We start from the raw sequence: 25,970 nt of genomic DNA, 5'->3' as shown, positions 1-25,970 counted from the left end.
TCAAATAAAAAAAATGTTTAATTATCATTAGAAATTATTTCTCCAAAAGTTATAAAAAGAACTGCAGGATTTCAAAATTCTTAATTCAATTAAATAGCCTAAAAGAAGTCGATGAAATCTTTTTTCTTACAAATACTTCACGAAAAGTGAATTTCTTACTCAAAATCACATTGTAGTAAAAATACAAAATTATCAAAAAATCATTGTAGTTAAATAATTCCTCAAATATTATTGAAAAAAATTTACAGGCGTGCATTTGTTTAAAGAAATTTACGTAATAGTTATACCACAAATTTTCAACAAATTTCTGATAGCGACATAGATTAAGTAAAAATTATATTTCCAACAAATTTTTTATTTTTATCATCATAAATTATTTATATTATTTTCCTAAATCTATACCCCCTTCCCCACATTATTTCAGATTCAAAAGATTTATTTATAAAAGATTCTTTATAAAAAAAGTCATAAGATTAAAACTTCCTTTCTAAAAAATTAATGATCCATTAAAACTAAAAAATAATTTAACTAATAATTAGAAAAAAAGTGAGGGAATTTTGAAAACGAATATTTTCTGCCACCTGGGAACTTTTTTTTAATACATCCCTGCCGGACAACCAGTAAATTCGCTTGATGACCAGCCGAGGTCCTTTGACAGAAGGAAGGCTGTCAGTACATGACAAGCCGACAAAGAAAAAGATCCCCGCGGTTTTGATTGTCACTTGTTTCCTGCCGATTCTCGCGGAATCCTCTGCCCCCACCCCTGGTCGCTTGCCGGGCCTTTTTCCGGCCATTAAAAATTCAAATACGCGAGATGCGAAGGTCAGAGAGATCAGAAGTAACCCAAGGCCTTGAGAACGAAAAACGAAAAACGCAAAACTAAAAACGAAAGACTCTCAGAATATCGATTTAAACATAACTGAACCGCCTTAGAAAAAAAAAGGTCTTATGTGCCATAATAGTATAATATATGCTATGTATGTATATTTTGTGATTGCATAGATTTGCACTCGAAAGAAAAAAAAAAAAGTACGCAAGCTTACCTGGCGCATAATATTCGCATTGTCGATTCGTTTCCGGGGCTTGACCGTCCGAAACGCCTTGACATGCTTGGACATTGTCCATCGCATAAAAGCCTGACAATGTCCACTACTTATAACTGCGTCGCTGCTTGGAGACTGATTTTCATAAATTCAATTTTTCAATTACAATTTCAATTTTTTAGTAAAGTTTCTATTCTTTTGTAAAGTGGACAAGCAAATAAAAGACTGAAAAAAAGGATGGTGTGTTGGGATTCGAACCCACGATATGGCCTATCGTGTTTCGAAACACTTGAGCGACTGTCAAATTATGTAACATTTTGAAGAAGAATCTAGGGTATAGTGACGAAATTATTTAGTTTTCGGGCATATAATTCTAGAGAGGAAATAAGTGGACATGTATTTCACCGATTGAGCAACAATTTTGAATTGATAATTAACTTTTTTGTTTGAAATTCATTTTTTTTTTGTTTAGAATTCATTTTTTCAGACGAAAATTTGAAGTATTCCATTTTTTATTGAAATTTTATCTTTTTAATTAAAGCTTCAACTATTTGATTAAATATTTATCGTCTTTTGTTAAAAATTAAACTGTTTCGTGGAAAGTTAACTGGTTTCTTGAAAATTCATATTTTCTAGTTAACAATTCAATTATTTGGTAAAAAATTAAATTTTTTGTTAAAAATCCATATTTTCGGGTTAAAAATTCAATCATCTGGTTGAAAATTAACATTTGTTTCGAAAAATCATATTTTCCAGTAGAAAATTCAACGATTTGGTTAAAAGTTAACGGTTTTCTTAAAAATTCATATTTTCCATTTGAAAATCCAACTATTTGGTAGAAGCTTAAATTTTTTGTTAAAAAGTCATATTTTCGGGTTAAACATTCAAATATTTTTTAGAAAATTAATTTTTTTTTTGAAAATTCATATTTTCAGGTTAAAGATTTATCTATTATTGCATTTGGTTGAAAATTCACTTTTTTTCGTTCTTAGTTTTTACTTGAAATTCAACTATTTTGTTAAAAATTTAACTATTTGATAGAAAATTAATTTTTTGTTAAAAATTCAATTATTTAGTTCAAAATTAACTTTTTTCTTAAAAATATATATTTTCTAATTGAAAATTCAACTATTTGTTGAAAATGAAATTTTTTCTTGAACATACATATTTTCCGGTTGAAAATTTAACTGCTTCATGAAAAGTTAATTTTCATGTGTAAAAATTCGTTCGTTTTGTTGAATATTATTTTTTCAACTACAAATTAAAATATTCCATTGCTGGTTTAAAATTAAACTTTTTTAGTTGAGAATTGAACTATTTGGTTGAAAAGTTAGTTTACTGTTGAAAATTGATTTTTCTATCTTGGCTAAAAACTCTTTCTTGGTAACAAATTTATTTATTTTTTTAAAGTAAATTAATTTAACTGTAAATTAAATTATTCCAATTTTGGTCAAAGAATTTATATTTTTTAGTTCGAATTACAACTATTTGTTTTTTAAAAATAATAATTTGCTCAAGTTATAACTTAAATAGTCTATTTTTGCAAAAAATTATCTTCTTTAGTTAAAAAATCAACTTTAAAAAAAATTCATCTTCTTTATTTGAAAATTCAGATCTTTTGTAGAAAATTAACTTTTGTATTAAAAATCCACACGTTGAGGTTAAAAATGCACATCTTCAGTAAAAAAATTCCTCTTTTTTTTGCTTGAAAATTTAACATTTAAAAAAAATTTTCTTCCGACTACAAAATATTTTCTTGAAAATTCATATTTTTTATTGAATACAACTGATTTTTATTTAAAATCTTTTTTTGGTAAAATTAGAAAATTCTTTTTTCTTGAAAGTTTTTTTCTGACTAAAAATGCACTTTTTCGAAACTATAACGCATATATTTAGTTAAAAATGGAATTATTTTGTTTAAAATTAGTTTTTGGTATTGAAAATTATTTTTTATTGTTTAAAATTATTTTTTGTTAGAAATAAGCTTATGTTGAAATATAGTTTTTGTTGTCGAAAATTAGACTTTGATATTGAAAATTAGTTTATGTTTTTGAAAATTAGATTATGTTGATAAAAATTAGTCTTTGTAGTTGAAAATAGTTTTTGGTGTTGAAACTTAGCTTTTGTTGTTGAAAATTAGTTTTCATTATTAAAAATTAACTTTTCTTGTTCAAAAATGGTTTTTGTAGTTGAAAATTAGTTTTATTATTGAAAATTAATATTTTTAAAAAATAGTTTTTGTTGTTAAAAATTAGTTTATGCTGTTAAAAATTAGTTACATATTGTTAAAAATTAGGTTTTGTTGTCCAAAATTAGCTTTTGTTGAAAATTACTTTTCGTTGTTCGAAATAAGTTTTTGTTGTTAAAAATTTGTTTTTCTTGTTAAAAATGAGTTTTTGTTGTTAAAAATTAGTTTTTTCCTGTTGAAAATCAATAATATAATAAGTCTTACGGTCCAGTTGGTCCATCCAGTTGGTCCAGAATCGTTATTTTTTTCTACGTTCTCACTGACACCATATTGTGCAATGGTCTTTGAAGTGCAAGCATCATCATCGCCGCGACCATAACCGCAGCTTTGTCCGAATTCACCATTTATATAATTTGTCAGCAACACACGTTAACGGCAGAACGTGGCTTTCCGCACGATTTGGCAAAAAAGTACGTGGGTGACGCGTGCTTGCTCCCTCTTTTTATGCCCCCCCCCCCCTCCCGCCGCCCAATTCTCCTTACATTCAACTTTTACTGAGCTCTGCTATTATACTTGTTTCCAATAAAAACCCTCTTTTATCCCGAAAGTATCTCCCGTATTATACACGAAAATGTGTTTTAAAAAACCCCCATAAGAAATTTATTTATTTGTCCTCCAACTCAAGGCCAAATTCAAAATTTTCAAATCCCGAACTACTAACTTTTGGTATGTGGACAATCCCAGTCATAAGGAGAAAACATAAAAAATTTGTGTCAACTATTCTGTCAACACGCTCCCCGTTCATTCACCGCGGTTTGGTGGGACTGACGTTATAAGAGAGATTGATCTGCAAGCTGGGTCGGAGCAGTGTTTCGTCAAAAACGTGTTATTTGAGTAAACTCCATAGGAAATTAATAATTATATATTTATTAATCCCACAACTAAAACCCTTGTGAAAAAAATTCAAATCTCAGACTACACACCTTTGCTATGTGAACCATCCCAGTCATTATAAGAAACTACAGAAAAATCAAACATTTTTATCCACTATTTTGTCCACACACTTGCCCTTCATTAACCGCGGTTTGGTGGGACTGACAGTATAAGAGAGATTGATCTGCAAGCTGGGTCGGAGCAGTGTTTCGTCACAAACGTGTTATTTGAGTAAAGACCATAGAAAATTAATAAATATATTTATTAATCCCACGACTTAAGCTCTTGCTAAAAAATTTTAAATCTTGGACTACACATCTTTGCTATGTGAACCACCCCAGTCATTAAAGAGACTACAAAAAAGAAACATTTTTGTCCACTATTTCGTCCCCAAACTTGCCCTTTATTAACCGCGGTTTGGTGGGAATGACGTTATAAGAGAGATTGATCTGCAAGCTGGGTCGGAGCAGTGTTTCGTCACAAACGTGTTATTTGAGTAAAGTCCATAGGAAATTAATAAATATATTTATTAATCCCACGACTGAAGCTCTCGTTAAAAAATTTCAAATCTCGGACTACACATCTTTGCTATGTGAACCACCCCAGTCATTAAAGAGACTACAAAAAAAAAACATTTTTGTCCACTATTTTGTCCACAAACTTGCCCTTTATTAACCGCGGTTTGGTGGGACTGACGTTATAAGAATGATTGATCAGCAACCTGGGTCGGAGCATCGTTGCCGAACAAACGCGTTATTTAAATAAATAACACGGGAATTGTAAATTAATCTAAAAATACATACCCCTCCCCCGCATTACTCCCTTACTTATTTTCAACAAAATATATGCATTTTTAAACAAAGCATTCAATTTTCAAATAAAAAGATGAATTTTCAAACTAGGAAGTTAATTTGCTACAAAAAGGTACCAATTTCGAAAAAATACATGAATTTTCAACCAAATAGTTAAATTAAAAAAAAATAATAATTTTACAACGAAAATTCGAATAACTAAATTTTTAATTTAAAAAACTTATTCTTGATAAAAAGAAAGAATATATTTCTAACACGATAATAAAATACTGAATAAAAGCCGATGAATCTAAATCAAACAGTTGCCATTTTAAAGAAGAAACATACAATTTCGATCAACAGTGATGAATTGTTAACCCAAAAATACAAATTTTTATTTTTTTACTAACACTGGTACAGTTAAATTTTCAGTTAAATAGATTTTTAAAAATATTAATTTTTAAGCAAGTAGTTGAATTTTCAAACTGGAAAACATTGTAATTTTAGATTAATAATAGTTTAATTCAACCAAAAAGAACAGTTTTTGTAAAATAGTTAAACGTGTAAAAAAAGCTAAATTTTTAACTAAAATGACAAACGTCAACCAAAGAAACTATTTTTCAACAAATTAATTCAAATTTAAACTAAGTAGTTGAATTTTCAACTAAAAAGGTCAATTTTTATCCAAAAAATGAGAAATTAAATTTTCTACCAAGAAGATTAATTTTCAACTAAAAAAAGAAGAAATTTTCAATGAAACAGTTAAATTTTTAACCAGTAATTAAATATTTAAACAAGTAGTAGAATTTTGAACTAAAAAAGAAAAATTCAGCAGCAAAAATGGAATGGTTATATTTTTAAACAACAACAAATTAATTTTTGATGAAAAATGTAATAGTTGATGTTTCTAAATAAGAAAAATAACTTAACATTTTTAAAAATGGATTCCAACCCAGAGAAACGATTTTTCAATTAAATAATTAAATCCTCAACAAAATATATTTATTTTCAAGGAAACTTGCATTTTTAACCAAAAAATATAAAATTTATACCAAAACTCAAGAAGGAAATAAAATTGTTAACAAATTGTTGAAACAGTTTAATTTTCTACCAAAATAGTGGAATTTGTAACCAAAAATGACGTATTTTCAACAACAAAAAAAACAATTGAATTCGTACCAAAAAGGATACTTTTTTATTAAAAGTTTAAGAATTTTCGTTAAAATAGTTGAATTTTCAAATAAACAGTTTCATTTTTAAAGAAAAAAGATAATATTTTTAGACGCCGATCAGAATTTTCAACAAAAGAGTTACTTTCTAACCAAATAGGCCAATTTTTAACCTAATAATGTGAATCTATTTTTTTCTGAATCAGATTGTGTATATATTTTTTTGTGTGATGTGATTTCTATTTTTTTTTAATTACGCACTTTACCAAACTTTTGCAGTAATTATCCACCTCTTTGAGGATTAATTAGTTCTCTTAATTTTTACCTATATTTGAAATAAATATTTTTTTCTCTAACAAATAGAAATCTTGATACAGTTTTATAATTTTTGAAAACTGTTTTACTCAGAAAATTGTCCATTATTAGAGAAAATACGGAGACCGGAAAAAATTTCAAAATGCGATAAGTTTTCGAAAAAAATATTATCGTGCACAATACACAAAATTTTTTTTCTTCTTATATGTGTAACCAGTTGCGCAAATTAAAAAAAAATTGGCGTTCTGTTCTCCGTAATTAATCCAAATCTTATTTTTATCCTTCCTTTGAAAACTTTCAATTTTTTTTTTAGAGAAAAAGCTTAGATCCAAAAACAAATTCAAAACGCAATAACATTTCTAAAAAAAAATCTGATAATATACAATATTGAAGATTTATTTTTCTATTTACACGTGCTCCAAATTGTGCAAGTTTAGAAAAAACCGTTGACCCGGATTCATAGTAATTAATCCCAATATTATTTTTTCCCTTGTTTTTCCCGTACTCAGAAAACCTTCAATTTTTTTGGATAAAATACTAGGGTCGAAAAAAAATCAGAATGCAATGTATAAAATTTATTTTCCTTTTTAAATGTGCACCAAATTGTGCAAGTTTAGAAAAAACCGTTTACCCGGATTCCCAGTAATTAATCCCAATATTATTTTTTCCCTTGTTTTTCCCGTACTCAGAAAACCTTCAATTTTTTTGGATAAGATACTAGGATCGAAAAAAAATCAAAATGCAATGTACAAAATTTATTTTCCTTTTTAAATGTGCACCAAATTGTGCAAGTTTAGAAAAAATCGTTGACCCGGATTCCCAGTAATTAATCCCAATATTATTTTTTCCCTTGTTTTTCCCGTACTCAGAAAACCTTCAATTTTTTGGATAAAATACTAGGATCGAAAAAAAATAAAAATGCAATGTATAAAATTTATTTTCCTTTTTAAATGTGCACCAAATTGTGCAAGTTTAGAAAAAACCGTTGACCCGGATTCCCAGTAATTAATCCCAATATTATTTTTTCCCTTGTTTTTCCCGTACTCAGAAAACCTTCAATTTTTTTGGATAAAATACTAGGATCGAAAAAAAATCAAAATGCAATGTATAAATTTATTTTCCTTTTTAAATGTGCACCAAATTGTGCAAGTTTATAAAAAACCTTTGACCCGGATTCCCAGTAATTAATCCCAATATTATTTTTTCCCTTGTTTTTCCCGTACTCAGAAAACCTTCAATTTTTTTGGATAAAATACTAGGATCGAAAAAAAATCAGAATGCAATGTATAAATTTATTTTCCTTTAAATGTGCACCAAATTGTGCAAGTTTAGAAAAAACCTTTGACCCGGATTCCCAGTAATTAATCCCAATATTATTTTTTCCCTTGTTTTTCCCGTACTCAGAAAACCTTAAATTTTTTTGGATAAAATACTAGGATCGAAAAAAAATCAAAATGCAATGTATAAAATTTATTTTCCTTTTTAAATGTGCACCAAATTGTGCAAGTTTAGAAAAAACCGTTGACCCGGATTCCCAGTAATTAATCCCAATAATATTTTTTCCCGTACTCAGAAAACCTTCAATTTTTTGGATAAAATACTAGGATCGAAAAAAAAATCAAAATGCAATGTACAAAATTTATTTTCCTTTTTAAATGTGCACCAAATTATGCAAGTTTGATAAACATCGGTGACCCGGATGCCCAGTAATTAATCCCAATATTCTTTTTTTTTTCTCACTGGGAATCTCATTAACGTGACAAGGCGGGAAAACACGATTAGTTCCCTTGAGCGGAAAGAATCGCGTGCCGAACTCATCGGATTGATCATTTGAGCTCTGAGGTCGTTGAAATTATTTGGCAAATTGGGCAGACTGGTAGTGTCGTGTCTACAAGAGGGGTGCGAGATTACGCGCGACTGAACTAAGCCTCAGATTGGTTTAGCCGCCACGAAGGCACGCCGCGCCATTCGATTACGCGTCACCGAACTAAACGCACCCGGAAGAGTTCCTTCCTTTTTTTTCATCCCCTACCCCTACTCCTACCCCTACCCCCACCCCTACCCCTCTCTTTTTTACGATTTCCTCAGGATCTGAAAAACGAGACCCAAATTCACAGCAGGTGGGGTAATACCGATACCCAAACCAGGGTGGAGTCTACCCTCTTCATTTTTTTTTTACTCGGATCGCTTCTGGCGTATGAATAAACATCGAATTTGGGGAAAAATTTCGGTTTACCTGGTTTCGTGCAATGTGAGAAAAGGATTAAGGGTGAGGAAGGGACTTGATTTTTTTTTCAAATCAATCTATCGTTTCGCGAAGCTCGGGAAAAAGATTTGGGAGGGTGGGAACTGATCAGAAGATTGGTATTAGGAAATACTGTGTAGGGAGGAAATTTTGAAAAAAAAAAACGTTTTTTCGAGAAGGTTAGAGAATTACAATATTTATCGTTTCTAATTATTTATTAGACAGGGTGGCCGTTTTTAATCGTAGAAAAAATTTCCCGGTTTTTCACGGTTCGCAAGGATTTTTCACGGTCTGTAAAATGAGAAAATTCGAACCCTAAGGCTGAAATTTTTTTGATTTGCAGTAATAAATAATAAACTATAAATTAAAGCACTCAAAACGGAACTTTTCAATTTGAAACTTTTGGAATTGAAGTTTAAAGTTTTTTAATTCTTATTTTTTATTCAATCGCTCAATAATTTACACGTAAAAAATGTAAGATACAAATACTTCAATTCAAACGTTTTTAATCAAATGTAGATAAACTGCAAAATTTAGAATTTAAAAATTTTTTAAATTAATGAGTTACAAGATTCAGATTCAATTCTAAAAATATAAATTCAAGTTAAAATTTTCAATTCTCGAAATAAAGGAATCCATAACTTTTCGATTTTCAAAATTGTATTATTTGAAACAATTTTCAGGTAGAAACGTTCAAAATTGAAAAATTCATTTCTTTTTAAAATGAACACTTCTTAAATGAGAAGTAAAATTATTTTAATCTCTAGTAGTTTAAACATCCTTGAAAAGCTTCAAAATTTTATTTCCAAAACCTTGAAGTTTTAAAAAAACTTTATTTAACTTTTAAAGTTTTTTTGAAATTTGTCTAGACCTTCTACAATAAATATCTTTTGAAATAAATAGTATTTTTTCAACAATTTTAATAAATCCTGCATATTTTAAAAAAATGTACTTACAATCTTCGAGATTCTTTTAACACAGTTTTGGAAATCTTTTAATATCTTTTTGAATATTCTTTTCAAATAATATTTTTAAATAAACAATTATCTTCAATTTTCTTTGGAATCTTACGTAAATGTTTGCATTATTTTGAAGCCTTTCACTATCCTTAAAAAGCTTCTAAATTTTCTTTAATCTGCACAAATCTACATTTCATTTTTAATTGATTTAATTAATTTTTAATTCATAGATTATAAATACATTATTATGAAGTCATTTTTTAATTAAAAATAGTTTATATAAAGTTTCAATTAGACATATGCAATTTTTGAATTACTTAAACTTTCTAATTGAAACAGTATAATTTTTAACGTTAAAATCTGGAAATTCAAAATTTTCAACGGATTTATTATTATTTTGACAAATCATCATGGTTCCTTTTTAAAACTAATTTATTTATATTTATACGGTTCATAAAATAAAAAAGTTTATATTCAGAAATTGGCAGATTCAAACGCTTTAGTTTTTAATAATTTAAGCTGACTGCATTATTAAAATATGTTTATTAAAAATAAAAATCTGAAATGGAAAATTTTTTAAATAGAAGATTTTTGAATTAAGAATTTTAAACTGAAATACGTCATAATTGAGAATGATTACAATTAAACTTATTATTTTAAAAACTTTTGAAATCGAACTGGGGAAGATTTTTTTTCTAAATTATTTGTTTAAAAAATGTATAACCAAATACTTCCATTTAAAAGAAAACAGTCTTATTTTTTTACCAAAAAGATCGATTTTTAATCTAAAATCTGAATTTTTTATCAAAAAATTTATACAATCAATACATTTTTAAGCCAAAAAGGCAAATTTTTTCCAAAGAGTTAAATCTTTAATATATGAAAATATAAAACTTCAACCAAAAAAGATTAATTTTCTACTAAACAGCTGCATTTAAAATTTTTTTTCAAACATGAAATTGCTAAGAAGAGAAATGAATTTTGAATTCAAAAGGACCAAATATCAAACAATGATTTGAATTTTCAACCAAGAAAGGTTTTTTAGTGAATAAAAAGAAAAAAATCATTCAAAATGTTTAATTTTGAAGCCGTAAAAATGAGTTTTTTCACAAAGAAGTTGAATTTTCAACACAAAAATATTCATTTTTAAAAAAGGAAAAAATAATTTTTATTTTAATAGTTCCATTTTGTTAACTGAAAAAGCTAATTTTTTAACGAAAAAACCAAATCTCAAGAAAAGATTTTATTTTTCAACCAAGACAGATTTTTTAGTAAGTAAAAAAATTCAGACAATTTATATGAATTTTTAACAAAAAAAAATATCAACTTTCAATAATAAAATATTAATTTTTGAAAAAAAAGTTTTTTTCACAATCAAACAGAGAAATTTTTGACCAAATTGATTGAAATAAAAACCAAAAATTCGAATTTGGAATAAAATGGTTGAATTTTCAACCAAAAACATTCATTCTTAACCAAAAGTACAATAGGAATCTTTTCAGTCAAAATTAATTAAAAAATGAACTTCCTGTGTTTTTAATTTTTCTAAACAAATTTTCATAATCGAGTTTGATAAATCGGGAGTATCGAAACGAAAACAGGGCCGCCTGAACAGTTTCCAATTGGAATGCGTAATATTGCGCAAACCGTTTACAATTAGAATCCATAATATTGCGGAAACTGTTTCCAATTAGAATGAACAATATTGTGCAAACCGTTTCGAATTGGAATGCATAATATTGCGCGAACCGCTTCTAATTAGAATGCATAATATTGCGCAAACCGTTACCAATTATAATTCATAATATTGTGCAAACCGTTACCAATTAGAATTCATAATATTGTGCAAACCGCTTTCAATTTGAATGCACGAAATTTCGCAAACCGTTTCCAATTATAATTCATAATATTGCGCAAAAGTTCCCAATTGAATTGCATAATATTGCCCAAAAGTTTCAAATTAAATGCATAATATTGCGCAAGCCGTTTTAAATTGGAATGAATAATATTGCGCAAACCTTTACCAATTAGAATGCATAATATTGCGCAAACCGTTACCAATTAGAATTCATAATAGTGTGCAAACCGCTTTCAATTTGAATGCACAATATTGCGCAAAAGTTCCCAATCGAAATGCATATTATTGCGCAAACGTTTCAAATATAAATGCATAATATTGCGCAAAACGTTTTCAATTGGTATGAATAATATTGCGCAAACCGTTACCAATTAGAATGCATAATAGTGTGCAAACCGCTTTCAATTTGAATGCACAATATTGCGCAAACTGTTTCTAATTAGAATGAATGATATTGTGCAAAAGTTTCCAATTGGAATGCGTAATATTGCGGAAAAGTTTCAAGTTGGAATTTATAATATTGCGCAAGCCGTTTCCAATTGGACAAGAGGCGCAACCTTCTCTTGTCCCCCGCGCGATGACAGCAGTTCTAGGAATTAATAAACCGCAGTGGCTTTATTTTATTTTTATTTTTTTATTCTTTTATTCTGAAGAGTCCTTTGAAAATAAATTAAAAAACGCTTCGATATTATGAATTTAGCATTGGGTTCTTCCTGGGTAAGACTGAATTGAAAAAAAACTTTTATTTTATCTGTGAAGAATATTTAAATTTGTAAAATTGAAAAATCGTGAGAACGTGAGAATTTGGAATGGGTGAAACTATAATCTAGATTTTCATAGAGCTCGTGCCAATGTTGAGGCGCGTGGGGGTTGATAGATCGCCTGACGAAACGAAGGGGTAGTTTGCTTTAATCTATCCTGTAATCGCCGGTCGACAGTTGGCCCGACTGCCTTTTTGTCGGTGTTAGATGGATGGAGCCATTTACATTTTGTCAGTGCGACATGCGCTCTTGCTATCATATCTATCACTCCAGCTGACCAATCCGAACTCGTTTTACACTTGTCGAGTCCAGACTTTAAATCAAAATATTAAAAAAAAAAAAAAAAACGAAAAAAAAAATATTCTAGAGTTCGTGTCATCAATTCGAAAACCAATTTCTTAGAATCTGGAAATGTCAGGGAATTTTGTTTAGTCCGGAGTGAGTGTGCTGAATTTTTTTTCAAATTAAGATATTAAATTGAATAACAGTGATTCTTCAATTGTAAAAGTAGCTTTATATTACTTTACTGAACAATTTTGTTGAAAATTCATTTTCTTGCTTGAAATTTTTTTTTACTGACAATTTAAATGTTCTTTTCTGGTTGAAAATTGATCGGTTTGAGTTGAAAATATTAATTTTTTTTTATATATATTTTGGTTAAAAAATTGTTCATTTTGGCTGAAATACATTGTTTTTTCGTTTTTTATTACAAATTTTAATCTATTGAGTTAAAATATTAACTACTAGATTTTTCGTTCAGAATTGATGAAAATTTAATTGCTTGGTTGAAAGTTACTCTTTTATTTAATGTTGAAAATTATTTTTTTTTACTAAAAGTTACTATCGAATTTTTGGTCGAAAAAATATTTTTTTATTTCAATATTCGACTTTTTTTTATCAAAGTTAACCTTTTGGGTTGGAAATCTATCACTTTGTTTGAAAATGTAAGTATTTAAAAACCAAAAATCTTGTTTTTATTAAAAATTCTATTTTTTATCTCAAAATTTAACTATTTAAATTGAAAATCACATAATTTTAGTTGAAAATTCACCTCTTTGGTTAAACATTAATTTTTAAAATAAAAATTAAACTACTTAATTTAATTCCACTTTTTGGCTGAAAATTCAATTAATCCAGTTAAAAATTGATCATTTTAGTTGAAATATAATCTTCTTTGTTTAAAATTGAGCTATTGCAATTAAATTTTCACACAAAAAAAGAAGATAAATTTACAAAAAATAATAAATTAGTTAAATTTTCAGGGAAAAATCAATTTAGAACAAAATCTACCTTTTTAGAAAGTAATTCAATTTTTTAACAAATTGTTGAAATTTTAATCAAAAAGGACGAATTTTCTACAGAAAAGTGGAATTTTCAACTCAATATAATTGCTAACAAAAAACATGATATTCTAACAAAAAAAAGTTTTTTTTTTACAAAATCGTTAGATTTTTTACCGAAAAGGTGAACTAACTAACTAACTTTTAATCAAGTAGTTGAATTTTCAACCAAAACAAATATTGCAATCTGTATCAATCAGTTAAATTTTCTACAAAAATATGAAAGTAATTAACCTGAAAAGAATGACTTATTAAAAAATTGTGGAATTTTTAACAAAATAATTTTAACCCATTTAGTAAAATATTCAGTTTTTACTAGTGAGCAATAATAAGAAGTTAAAAAATAGACATTTTTTTTCTTAATTTAGAATTTTTTGAATATTTAAGGAAATCATATATTTTGGATTGCTTCATACGTACAGTTTTTGGAAGAAAGTGAATATGTTAGATCTGAAATTTCTTTAACTTGAGCCAACAAAAACATTTTATAATTTTGAAAAATTCTGAATTGAACAAAAAATTGATTTTTTAATTTGTAATCTTTCATGGCTATTTACTAGGAAAAAGAGTAAAAAAAACAATTTGCCATAAGCTTTTATTAAACCGTTTTTTTTTCTAAATTTTAAAATCCAAAAAACGAACAGAAGATAATGATTCCGAAAACAAAATTTTTATACTTTTTTCGGGTGCCAATCCACAAATTTTTTCACTGATAAAATCTTTTTTTATATTATCAGAGAAACAAGCGCTATTTTGTCATTTCTCAAAAATTTTATATTTACTTTTTATCATTCGACCAAACTTTATTTTAATTTTGGTAGTAATGCCAATCCCTTTTCCAATTTTCAATTATTTCAATTTATTTTGCCTATTAATGCCAATCCCGTTTTCAATTTTCAATTATTTCAATTAATTTCGCCTCGAAATGTCAATCCCGTTTCCAATTTTCAATTATTACAATTAATTTCGCCTTATAAAGCCAATCCCGTTTCCAAATTTCAATTATTTTCATTCAATTTCGTCTATTAATGCCAATCCCGTTTCCAGTTTTCAATTAATTTCGGCTCGCAATCTCAATCCCGTTTCCAATTTTCAAATATTGCAATTAATTTCGCCTAGTAATAACAATCCCGTTTCCAATTTTCAATTATTTCAATTAATTTGGTCTCGAAATGTCAATCCCATTTCCGATTTTTAATTATTTTCATTCAATTACGTCTATTAATGCCAATCCCGTTTCCAATTTTCAATTGATATTGCTTCAAAATCTCAATCCCGTTTCCAATTATAAAATATTATAATTAATTTCGCCTTGTAAAGCCAATCCCGTTTCCAAATTTCAAATATTTTCATTGAATTTCGTCTATTAATGCCAATCCCGTTTCCAGTTTTCAATTAATTTCGCCTCGCAATCTCAATCCCGTTTCCAATTTTCAAATATTGCAATTAATTTCGCCTAGTAATAACAATCCCGTTTCCAATTTTCAATTATTTCAATTAATTTGATCTCGAAATGTCAATCCCATTTCCGATTTTTAATTATTTTCATTCAATTACGTCTATTAATGCCAATCCCGTTTCCAATTTTCAATTGATATTGCCTCGAAATCTCAATCCCGTTTCCAATTATCAAATATTGCAATTAATTTCGCCTAGTTATGCCAATTCCGTTTCCAATGTTTAATTATTTTGATTAATTTCGCCTCGCAATGTTTTTGCCGTTTCCAATCAGCAATTATTAATTGATTGACAGTTAAAAAATCCCTCAGTGCATTTTTGGACAATCCCACCGAACCTCCTAATTAAGGACCTATTAGAAACCAACTGACAATCCTATAAACCTATAAAGTGAAGATAAAATCTAAGCTGGAAAGATCTGGCAGCTATTGAAGCCGGAAATGAGGACACTGGGAGCTAATCGTAATTGGCAAGGTAGGAAGGATGGAAGGATTCACACATGAGTCTGGTCCGATATCATCTCTCAAATCGGGGACTCGTGGAACCGTTTGAAAGATGATCGATCTGTTTATAACCAGGGAAGGTAGGACCAGGAATTCCCAGTTCTGTTCGCTGGGAGCCAATGGAGCCGAGTTTCCTATACCTATCCTAGAGTTTTAATCCCCGGTATTATCCGGCAGATGCCGAGGACAGAGTCGTCTCTTAGACGCGACAGCGGCCACCTGGTCGTTCGTTTTCGTTCGTCTGAGGTGTCATCGCGCTGACAGATCTGTCAATTGGCCCAGTGGACACCTACCTCTCAATTCCAAACTCTCGCGCTTCTTCAGAATCTCAGAATCCCAAAACCCATCACTGCAGACCCAAGTGTCCAAACTTTTCTGATCTTCACCTTTTGCTTCTGCTTTTCGAACTCTGAGGGGTGATAGAGAAGAAGAAGACATTCTTGTCTAAATCGATTTCGAGGTCCAGTGAATTTCAATACCGAACCTCGGTTAGGGACTTTCGAAGCTGTTGTGAAAATAGTGGTCAGTTTCGGGTCTTGGAATACAACTGACGGTGATGAAATGTTGTTATTTTCTTGAATTTGGTCACCTAGAGGAGACCAATTTATTTTCAATTGTCCAAATGATTTGGCAGTTTAATACATCATTCTAGATCCAGATTATTATCCGCACCAAGATAGGTGTTTGAGATTTCCTTAAGACTTTCAGGAAAGCAGGGTAACCTTTTTAATGAAAGAAAAAAAATTCTCGGTCATTTCCCGGTTTTTTCCCGTATCGTAAACATTTTTCCGGGTCAATAAAATTTAAAAAATCGAACTCTATTCTAACCATTTTTCCATTTGAAGTAATATAAAATAAAGAACAAATTGAAGCACTCAAAGTGAAACTCTTGAACTTTAAACTTTGAAAATTGAAGTTTAAAATTGGTTTCATTCGACAATTTTGTATTTAAATGCTCAATAATTTAAACGTATAAAATAAAAGGTACTTACACTTTTAAATAGAACATTTTTAAATGAAATGCAGATAAACTGCAAAACTTAGAACTTTTATAAGTTCCAGAATTCAAAGATTCAGATTAAGTTCCAAAAATATAAATCCATGTTCACAATTTTCAATACTCTAAATTAAAAAGTCAAGCAATGAACTTTAAAATTATTCTGAATTATATTGTTTTAAGTAATTTTAAGTTAGACATATTAACAATTTAAAAATAATTTTTTTGACTTAAAAGTTCTGAAATTAGAAGTTAAATTAATTTTGAATGGTTTAAACAACCTTGAAAAGCTTTAAATTTTTTTTTTTAAATCTTGAGAAATCTAGAAGATGTTTTAAATTTTTCGAAATTTAAAATCATTTTTGAAATTCTTTTGGAACTGTTCAATATATTTTAAAACGAATAGAATTTTTCCTACAACTTTTTCTTTTCCAGGTCTCAGAAATTCCCGGTCATTTCCCGATCTCCCGGTCAAGAAAAAATATATCTGGCATTTTCGCGGTCTCAGGAAATTCCCGGTCATTTCCCGGTTTTTCTGGTTTCCCGGTCACAAATAAATTGACTGACATTTTCCATGTTTTTCCGGTCAAGAAATAAATAACCTTACATTTCCCGGGGTTTCCAGGTCTCAGAAAATTCCCGGTCATTTCTCGGTTTCCCGGTCAAGAAAAAATAATAACTGGCATTTTCCCGGTCTCAGAAAATTCCCGGTTTTTCCGGTCAAGAAATAAATTAACTGACATTTCCTGGTTTTTCCCAGACTCAGAAAATTCTCGCTCATTTCCCAGTGCAGTGACCATCCTGAAAAGGTAATTCGGGTTGTGATTGAATTTTTTTAAAAAAGACTTACCTCCCACGCGTAACGAGGATTGAAGGGTTGACTGGCCCATTTGCCCCGAAATGGCCCAAATCTGGCCCCTCTGGGAATTTCCTTTCGTGCTCGAACAAAAGGACCACCAGGTCCAGATCCTCCAACTTCCACTTCCGGTACAGGAGATATCCAATCACGACTAGTTGGTTCTTTCTGTTCCAGTGTTTCTTGTTTTATCACAGCTGCTGTGAACACCAAAATTTATTCAATTCATTCATTAAAGCTGTTATCCTTCATTTTTTTTTATAGAGAGAATTCGAAGAATTTTCAAAGATTGGAAAGATTCTCAGGAATTGATATTTGATAAAAATTTCAAAGGATTTCAAGAGTTTTTATACCTTTCAAGGGAATCCATAAGATTTCGGAACATTTTAATTATTTTAAGAAATGTTCAAAGCTTTTAAACATTTTTTGCAACTTAAAAATATTTTCAAGAGTTGAAGGCAGTGGAATGAATTCAAAGGAATTCAAAGACTTTCAAGGGGTTTTAAGAGATTTATAATTTTTTTATGGAATTTATGGAATTGCAAAAAAATTGCTAAACATATTCATGAAGATTTTAAAGGATTTCAAAGGATTTGAAGATAATTTCAAATATTTCTTGAGATTTCAAAGAATTTACAAAATGTGAAGCGGTTTTGGATTTTTTTTTATATCGGAAAATTTCGATGGAAGTCATATTTTAAAGATTGAACTAGACTAATTTTAAATTGAAACAAACGAATTTTTAACAAAGTAGTTCAATTTTAACAAGCTGAATTTTTGCTTAAAAAACAACTATTTTCGAACAAAAATTAAATAGGTATATTTTCAATTACCAAAGTAATTTTTCAACTAAAACGAAGTTTTCAATAAAACAGTTGAATTTTCAACCAATGAGATGAATTTTTAATTAAAATTTGTAATCGTTAAGTACAAAATGCATTTTTTTAAGTAATTCAAGCTTAAAACCTTATTTTAAAATTTTTAAGAAACAAAATTTTTAACAAAATATTAACTTTCTTTCGAAAAAAATACGAATACAACAAATTTTGAATAAAACTCAAGGATTCTTAAACAAAAAATAGAATTTTTCGAAAAGAAGAATTTATATAATTTTTAAGAAAGTTGTTCAACTTTAAAAACTATTTATTAAATTTTTAAACACAAATATTAATTTTCTACCGAAAAAACAACATTTTTCCAACAAATTCCGAAATTTGCAACTAAAAAAGTTGAAATTTCAAATAAGAAAAATGAATTAAAAAAAAAAAGATTAATTTACTACCAAAAAACACCAATTTTCAATAAAAATCAATCATTTTGAAACAAAAAGTTTCATTTTTAGGAAAGAATAAATTTTTTTTAATTTTGAAGAAAGTGATTCAACTTTAAAAACTAATTCTTAAATTTGTAATAAAAAAATGTGTTTCTCAACGAAAATATTAATTTTCTACAAAAAAAAAAACATTTTTTTTGAACTTCCAGAATTCTTCACCAAAAAGTAGAGTTTTAAACTAAAAAGATTCATTTTTAAACAAAAAGTTGAATTTTTAGGAAAGAAAGAATTTTTTCATTTTGAAAAAAGTAGTTCAACTTTAAAAACTAGCGCTTGCATTTTTAATCAAAAAATTAGTTTCTAAACTGAAAAATTAATCCTCTGAAATAAAAAAAAAAACATTTTTTCTCCAAATTCCATAATTCTCAACCAAAAATTTTAATTTACAAAAAAAAATACAAATTTTGAATAAAATTCCAGAAGTTTTAAACAAGAAGTTGGATTTTCAACTCAAAAAGAATAATTTTTAAACAAAAAGATTAATTAACTACCAAAAAAGATTAATTAACTACAAAAAAAGACGAGTTTTTGATTAAATTCAAGAATTCTCCGCCAAAAAGTTAAATTTGGACGAAAGACATTTTTTTTAATTTTCAAAAACGTATTTTTACATTAAAACATGCTTGTTAAATTTTTAAACAAAAAGATGAATTTTTAAACAAAAATATTAATTTTTTAACTAAAAAAACAAACATTTTGCACCAAATTTTGGAATTTGCAACCCAAAATTTGAAGTTTAAATTAACAAAGATGAATTTTCAAACAAAAAGATTAATTTACTAACAAACAAGACAAACTTTTGATAAAATTCCAGAATTCCCAACCGAAAAGTTGAATTTTCAACTCAAAAAGAATAATTAAAAAAATATATAATTTACCACCAAAAAAGACTAATTTTTAATAAGATTCAAAAGTTTTCAACCAAAAAGTTGAATTTTCAACAGAAAAAGATTAATTTTCTACCAAACAAGGCAAATTTTTAATAAAATTCAAGAACACTAAAAAAACTTAAATTTTCAACTTAAAAAGAGTAATTAAAAAAAAAAAGTATCAATTTACTACCAAACGAGACAAATTTTCAATAAAATTCAAGAATTCGTTACCGAAAAGTTGAATTTGCAACTCAAAAAGAATAATTTATAAACAAAAATATTTAATTACTACAAAAAGACTAAATTTTAACAAAGATCAAGAATTCGCAACCCAAAAGTTTAAGTTTAAACTAACAAAAAGAGTAAATAACTACCAAAAAAGGCGAATGTTTAATCAAATTTAAGAATTTTTGAACAAAAAGATTAATTTTCTACGAAACAAGACAAACTTGTGATAAAGTTCAAGAAATCTCAACCGAAAAGTTGAACTTTTAATTCAAAAACTAAAAGATTAATTTGCTATAAAAATAAATGAATTTTTAATAATAATCTAGAAGTCTCAAACAAAAAGTTGAGCTCTTAACAGAAAAAGATGAATTTTCAAACAGAAAGAATTATTTTCTAACAAACAAAACAAATTTTCAATTAAAAAATAATAATTTTTCAACAAAAATTAATTTACCACCAAAAAAGACTAAAGTTTAATAAGTTTCGAGAGTTTTCAACTAAAAAGTTGAATTTTCAACAGAAAAATATTCATTTTAAAACAAAAAAATTAATTTTCTACCAAACAAGACAAATTCTCAATAAAATTCAAGAACTCTAACTAAAAAAGTTAAATTTTGAAATAAAAAAGAATCGTTTTTAATCAAAAAGATTAATTTACTACCAAACGAGAGTTGAATTTTGAACTCAAAAAGAATAATTTATAAACAAAAAAATTTATTTACTACAAAAAGACTAATTTTTAACAAAGTTCAAGAACTCGGAACCCAAAAGTGGAATTTTCAACTAAAAAAATAAGTACTTAAACAAAAAGATTAATTCATAACAAAAATAGATCGATTTTTAATAAAAATCAGGAAGTATCCAACAAAAAGTTAAGCTTTCAACAGAAAAAGATGAATTTTTAAACAAAAGGGGGGAAAAGGGAAAAGGGAAAAGGGGGAAAAGGGAATTGAATCATGAAAATACTCAATTTCGGGGAGAGGGTTTGAGCCCTCAAGTCGCCCCACCGTGGCTACGTCACTGCTCAGGCGTAAGCAAATAAAAGCGGAGTGGGCTCTAACAGGTTTGTCCCCACCCATAGTCAGTTCCAAGATGCGGGGGTTTGAAGAGTAATTATTCAAAATTAATTTTCTTGATACCAGACCCTCCGATCTAATAAAAAAATTTCAAAATATCTCAATTAGTAATTAAATATTTTTCTTACGGTATTCATTTTGATAGGCCTCACGTGGCCTAACATAGTCCTTGGCTTCGAAATTCTTATCACTGTAGTCCCAGGACTTTCTTTCCTCTTCTTGATCCTGACAAGAGGGCGGTCGTTCCTTCTCGTAAGTGGATTTCGCCATGAGGGCTACGGGGGAAAAATCATGCTGATGTGCGGACCTGGCAGGAGGATAATCCTGAGACAGGTCGTGCGCACTGGTTGCATGTAGGGGCTTAAGGTCGCGGAAAATGGGATTATTGGTTCCATTGCTATTGCCACTGTAGGATCGCGAAAAGTTCAGTTCCTCCATTTCTATCTTTTCGCTTCCGCCCCCAACGGCATCCGCTCCGCCTCCCGTTGCGGTTTCTCCTTCGTCGCTGCTTCCTGAAAACAAAAACAAACAAAAAAAACTTCATTAATTGTCCGAAGTTGGGTGGGACTGACGTTATAACTTATATCAATATTCGTGTCACGAATTGAATTAGCAGGCATTAGGGTGGTCCGAAAAAGGACCTGACTTTTGGGAGAATTTAATTCTGCCAAAAAAAAAAGACAAAGCAACATTTTTTGAAGATGTCATTTCAGAGGAAAGTCTTTTTTTGGAATTAAGCAACGTATATTTTCCATATAAGAAATATCTCCAATCTTAAAAAATCGTTTTAGAAAGAAATCAATTTTGAGCAAAAAAAGAATAAGAATTTATATATTTGATATAAATAAAAAACAGGGTTGCTGTTTAAAAAAAATTCTCGGTTTTTTTCCGGTTCGCAAGAATTTTTCACGGTTAATTAAATTTTTTAAATCAAACACTAAATCTAATAATTTTTCAATTCGAAGTAATAAAATTTGAACTGCAAATGAAAGCACTCAAAAAGAAACTCTTGAATTTGAAACTTTAAAAATTCCCTATTTAAATCCAGAATTTTAATTCTTCAAGAAAATTATCCATTTCCACTCAGAAAGGAAAATTTCCCCTTTCAACCAAGAATTTTGTTTAATAATTTGAATTTTTACCTAATTTAATTTAATTGTTATTGCATTTTTTATTTGATTTTTTTATTAAATTTAATTTTCCATTCAGAATGTTATTTTCCTGAATAAATTCCAGTTTCCATCACTTAAAACTGGTTAAAAATGGAAAATTCCCTGTTTAAATCAGACATTTTAATTCTTCCCGAAAAATTCCCTGTTCAAATTCAGAATTTTAATTCTTTTCAAACACAGAAAATTTTTTTAACACAGAATAATAATTTATTTGAAAAAATTCAAATTTACATTGAAAATTGTTATTCTCCTGATAAATTTCAGTTCAAAATTCTTGGTTAAAAATTGAAAATTCCCTGTTGAAATCCGGAATTTTAATATTTTTCGAAAATTCTCCGCTTCATCTGCGAATTATAATTTTTCTATAAAATTCCGTGTTCTAATTCATAATTTTAATTTGTTTCGAAAATATCTCGTTTCAACTTATAATTTTTTTCGATAAAAATTCACTGTTCCAGCTCGGAATTTATTTAAATTTAAAAATTCCCTGTTTCAAGACAAATTATAATTCTTTCAGAGAAATTCCAGTTACAACTCAGAATTGGTTAAAAATTGAAAATTCCCTGTTCAATTCCAAAATTTTAATTCTTTCTGAAAAAATTTCCTGTTCGAATTCAGAATTATAATTATTTTCGAAAAATCTTCATTTTAACCAATTGCAAAATTTTTTATTTTTTGTAAAATTCCCTGTTTGAATTCATAATTTAAATTTTTTCGAAAATACCTCGTTTTAACACAGAATAATAATTTTGTTTGAAAAATTCAATTTTTCATTTAAAATTGTTATTCTGCTGGATAATTTAGAATTTAAATTTTGTTTGAAAATACCTTGTTTCAACTCAAAATTATCAATTTTTTTTAAAATTTTGATTTTAATTAAGTTTTGTATTGAATTTTTTTATTTTATTTTCCATTCAGAATTGTCATTCTTCTAGATAAATTCCAGTTCCAATTAAAAATTGGTTAACAATTAAAAATTCCTTGTTCAAATCCAAAATTTTGATACTTTTCGAAAATTCTCCACTTCAACCAAGAATTATAATTTTTTTAAATCCCTGGTTTCAATTCATAATTTTAAATTGTGTCGCAAATATCCCGCTTCAATTTAGAATTAGAATTCATTCTTTTAAAAAATTCCCGTTTCCAGCTCGGTATTTATTTAAATTTTGAGAAAATTCTCTGCCTCAAATCAGAATTAGAATTCTTTGGAAAAATTTCATGTTCCAATTCAGAATTTTGTTCATTTTAGAAAATTTCCCGTACTATTCATTGATATTTTATACATCAAAATTCAACAATTTGACTTACAAATTAAATTTGGTTAAAAAGCACAATTGAAATTGTAACGTTTAACGTTTATTTTTTTCCAGTTTTGAATATTTAATATTTAATTACTGATTTTAAATGAACAGTCAGATATTTCTAAATATTAAGTAACTCCTCTTTTTCTCAATTAAAAATGTTTTAATTGCAATGTTTAAAAATGTAGTATTTCAAATTGAAATAATATTTTATATTAAATAAAAGACTTTAATTAAATTCCCTGTTTAAATCAAACATTCTCCATTTCACCCAATTTTAAGAATTAGAATTTTTGGTAAAATTCCCTGTTTCAATTCATAATTTAAATTTTTTTGAAAATACGTCGTTTGAACACAGAATAATAATTTAGTTTAAAAAATTAAATTTTCCATTGACAGTTTTTACTCTCCTGGATAAATTCCAGTTTAGAATTATTGGTTTAAATTTGGTAAATTCCCTGTTCAAATCCAAATTTTTAATTCTTTGAGAAAATTCTTCATTTCTACTCAGAAATGAAATTATTTTTAAAAAATTCCTGTTCAAATCAAGAATTTTAATTATTTTGGAAAATTCTCCGTTTCAACTAAGAATACGATTTTTTTGTAAAATCCCCGGTTCCAATTCATAATTGAAATTTTGTTCGAAAATACCTCGTAATTATAATTTTGTTTAAAAAATTTAATTTTCCATTCAGAATTGTCATTCTCCCGAATAAATTGGTTGAAAATTTTTAATTCCCTGTTTAAATCCGGAATTTTAATACTTTTAGAAAATTCTCCGTTTCAACTAAGAATTATAATTTTTCGGTAAGATTCCCTGTTCCAATTCATAATTTTAATTTGTTCCACAAATATCTCGATTCAACTTAAAATTCCACTCAATAAAAATTCCCTGTTCCAGCTCAGAATTCATTTAAATTTAAAATTCCCTCTTCCAAGCCAAATTATAATCTTTTTGGATAAATACCAGTTTGAACTTAAAATTCCAATCAATAAAAATTCCCTGTTCCAGCTCATAATTTATTTAAATTTTAAATTTCTCTGTTCCAAGAGAAATTATAATCCTTTTGGATAAATACCAGTTTCAACTTGAAATTCCACTCAATAAAAATTCCCTGTTCCAGCTCACAATTTAATTAAATTTTAAAATTCCCTGTTCCAAGACAAATTATAATCCTTTTGGATAGATACCGGTTTCAACTCAAAATTGGTTTAAAATGTTCAATTCCTTGTTTAAATCCGGAATTAAAATACTTTTAGAAAATTATCCGCTTCATCTAAGAATTCGAGTTTTTCTATAAAATTCCCTATTTCAATCTCGTTTCAACTTAAAATTCCACTCAATAAAAATTCCCTGTTCCAGCTTGGAATTTATTTAAATTCAAAAATTCCTTGTTCCAAGACAAATTATAATCCTCTTGGATAAATACCAGTTTCAACTTAAAATTCCAATCAATAAAAATTCCCTGTTCCAGCTCAGAATTTATTTAAATTTAAAAATTCCCTGTTCCAAAACAAATTATGATCCTTTTGGATAAATACCAGTTTGAACTTAAAATTCCACTCAATAAAAATTCCCTGTTCCAGCTCGGAATTTATTTAAATTTAAAAGTTCCCTGTTCCAAAACAAATTATAATCCTTTTGGATAAATACCAGTTTGAACTTAAAATTCCATTCAATAAAAATTCCCTGTTCCAGCTCGGAATTTATTTAAATTTAAAAGTTCCCAGTTCCAAGACAAATTATAATCCTTTTGAATAAATACCAGTTTCAACTTAAAATTCCAATCAATAAAAATTCACTGTTCCAAGACAAATTATAATCCTTTTGTATAGATACCGGTTTCAACTTAAAATTGGTTTAAAATGTTCAATTCCTTGTTTAAATCCGGAATTTTAATACTTTTAGAAAATTATCCGCTTCATCTAAGAATTCGAATTTTTCTATAAAATTCCCTATTTCAATCTCGTTTCAACTTAAAATTCCTCTTAATAAAAATTCCCTGTTCCAACTCAGAATTTATTTAAATTTAAAAATTCCCTGTTCCAAGACAAATTATAATCCTGTTGGATAGATACCAGTTTCAACTCAAAATTGGTTTAAAATGTTCAATTCCTTGTTTAAATCCGGAATTTTAATACTTTTAGAAAATGATCCGCTTCATCTAAGAATTCGGGTTTTTCTATAAAATTTCCTTTTCCAATTCATAATTATTATTTGTTTTAAAAATATTTTGTTTCAACTTAAAATTCCACTCAATAAAAATTCCCTGTTCCAGCTCACAATTTATTAAAATTTTTAAATTCCCCGTTCCAAGACAAATTAAAATCCTTTTGAATAAATACAAGTTCCAACTCATAATTGGTTTGAAATTGAAAATTCCCTGTTTAAATTCGAAATTTTAATTCTTTCCAAAAAAACAAGTGTTGCGATGTTCCCACAAGGATAAAAAAAAAATTGCAGAGCTTTATCACAACACCGCCAGACTGTTTGCGGTTCTTTCTTCAATTTTACGACACTACGAAATCCTAGGCACACAATAAGTGGCCTTCAGGACCTATCTCTTGACAT

The 25,970-nt window shown here is 27.9% G+C and overlaps 1 protein-coding gene across 1 annotated transcript in view; it reads right to left on the bottom strand.

Moving 5' to 3' along the window:
- LOC117179858 (transcription factor hamlet-like) overlaps nt 1–25,970 on the bottom strand; it is a 384,741-nt gene that overhangs the window by 78,682 nt on the left and 280,089 nt on the right. Inside the window, exons 2-3 of the mRNA XM_033372013.1 lie at nt 21,054–21,437; nt 17,411–17,616 (exon numbers count right to left, since the gene is read on the bottom strand). Of these exons, the coding sequence (XP_033227904.1) occupies nt 17,411–17,616; nt 21,054–21,437 (590 nt within the window). The remainder of the gene's footprint in view (nt 1–17,410; nt 17,617–21,053; nt 21,438–25,970) is intronic.

Source organism: Belonocnema kinseyi, chromosome 9 (assembly GCF_010883055.1).
Source record: "Belonocnema kinseyi isolate 2016_QV_RU_SX_M_011 chromosome 9, B_treatae_v1, whole genome shotgun sequence".
Lineage (NCBI taxonomy): Eukaryota > Metazoa > Arthropoda > Insecta > Hymenoptera > Cynipidae > Belonocnema > Belonocnema kinseyi.
Note: the sequence above shows the minus strand (reverse complement) of the source record. Positions and strands in the feature narration are given on the sequence as shown.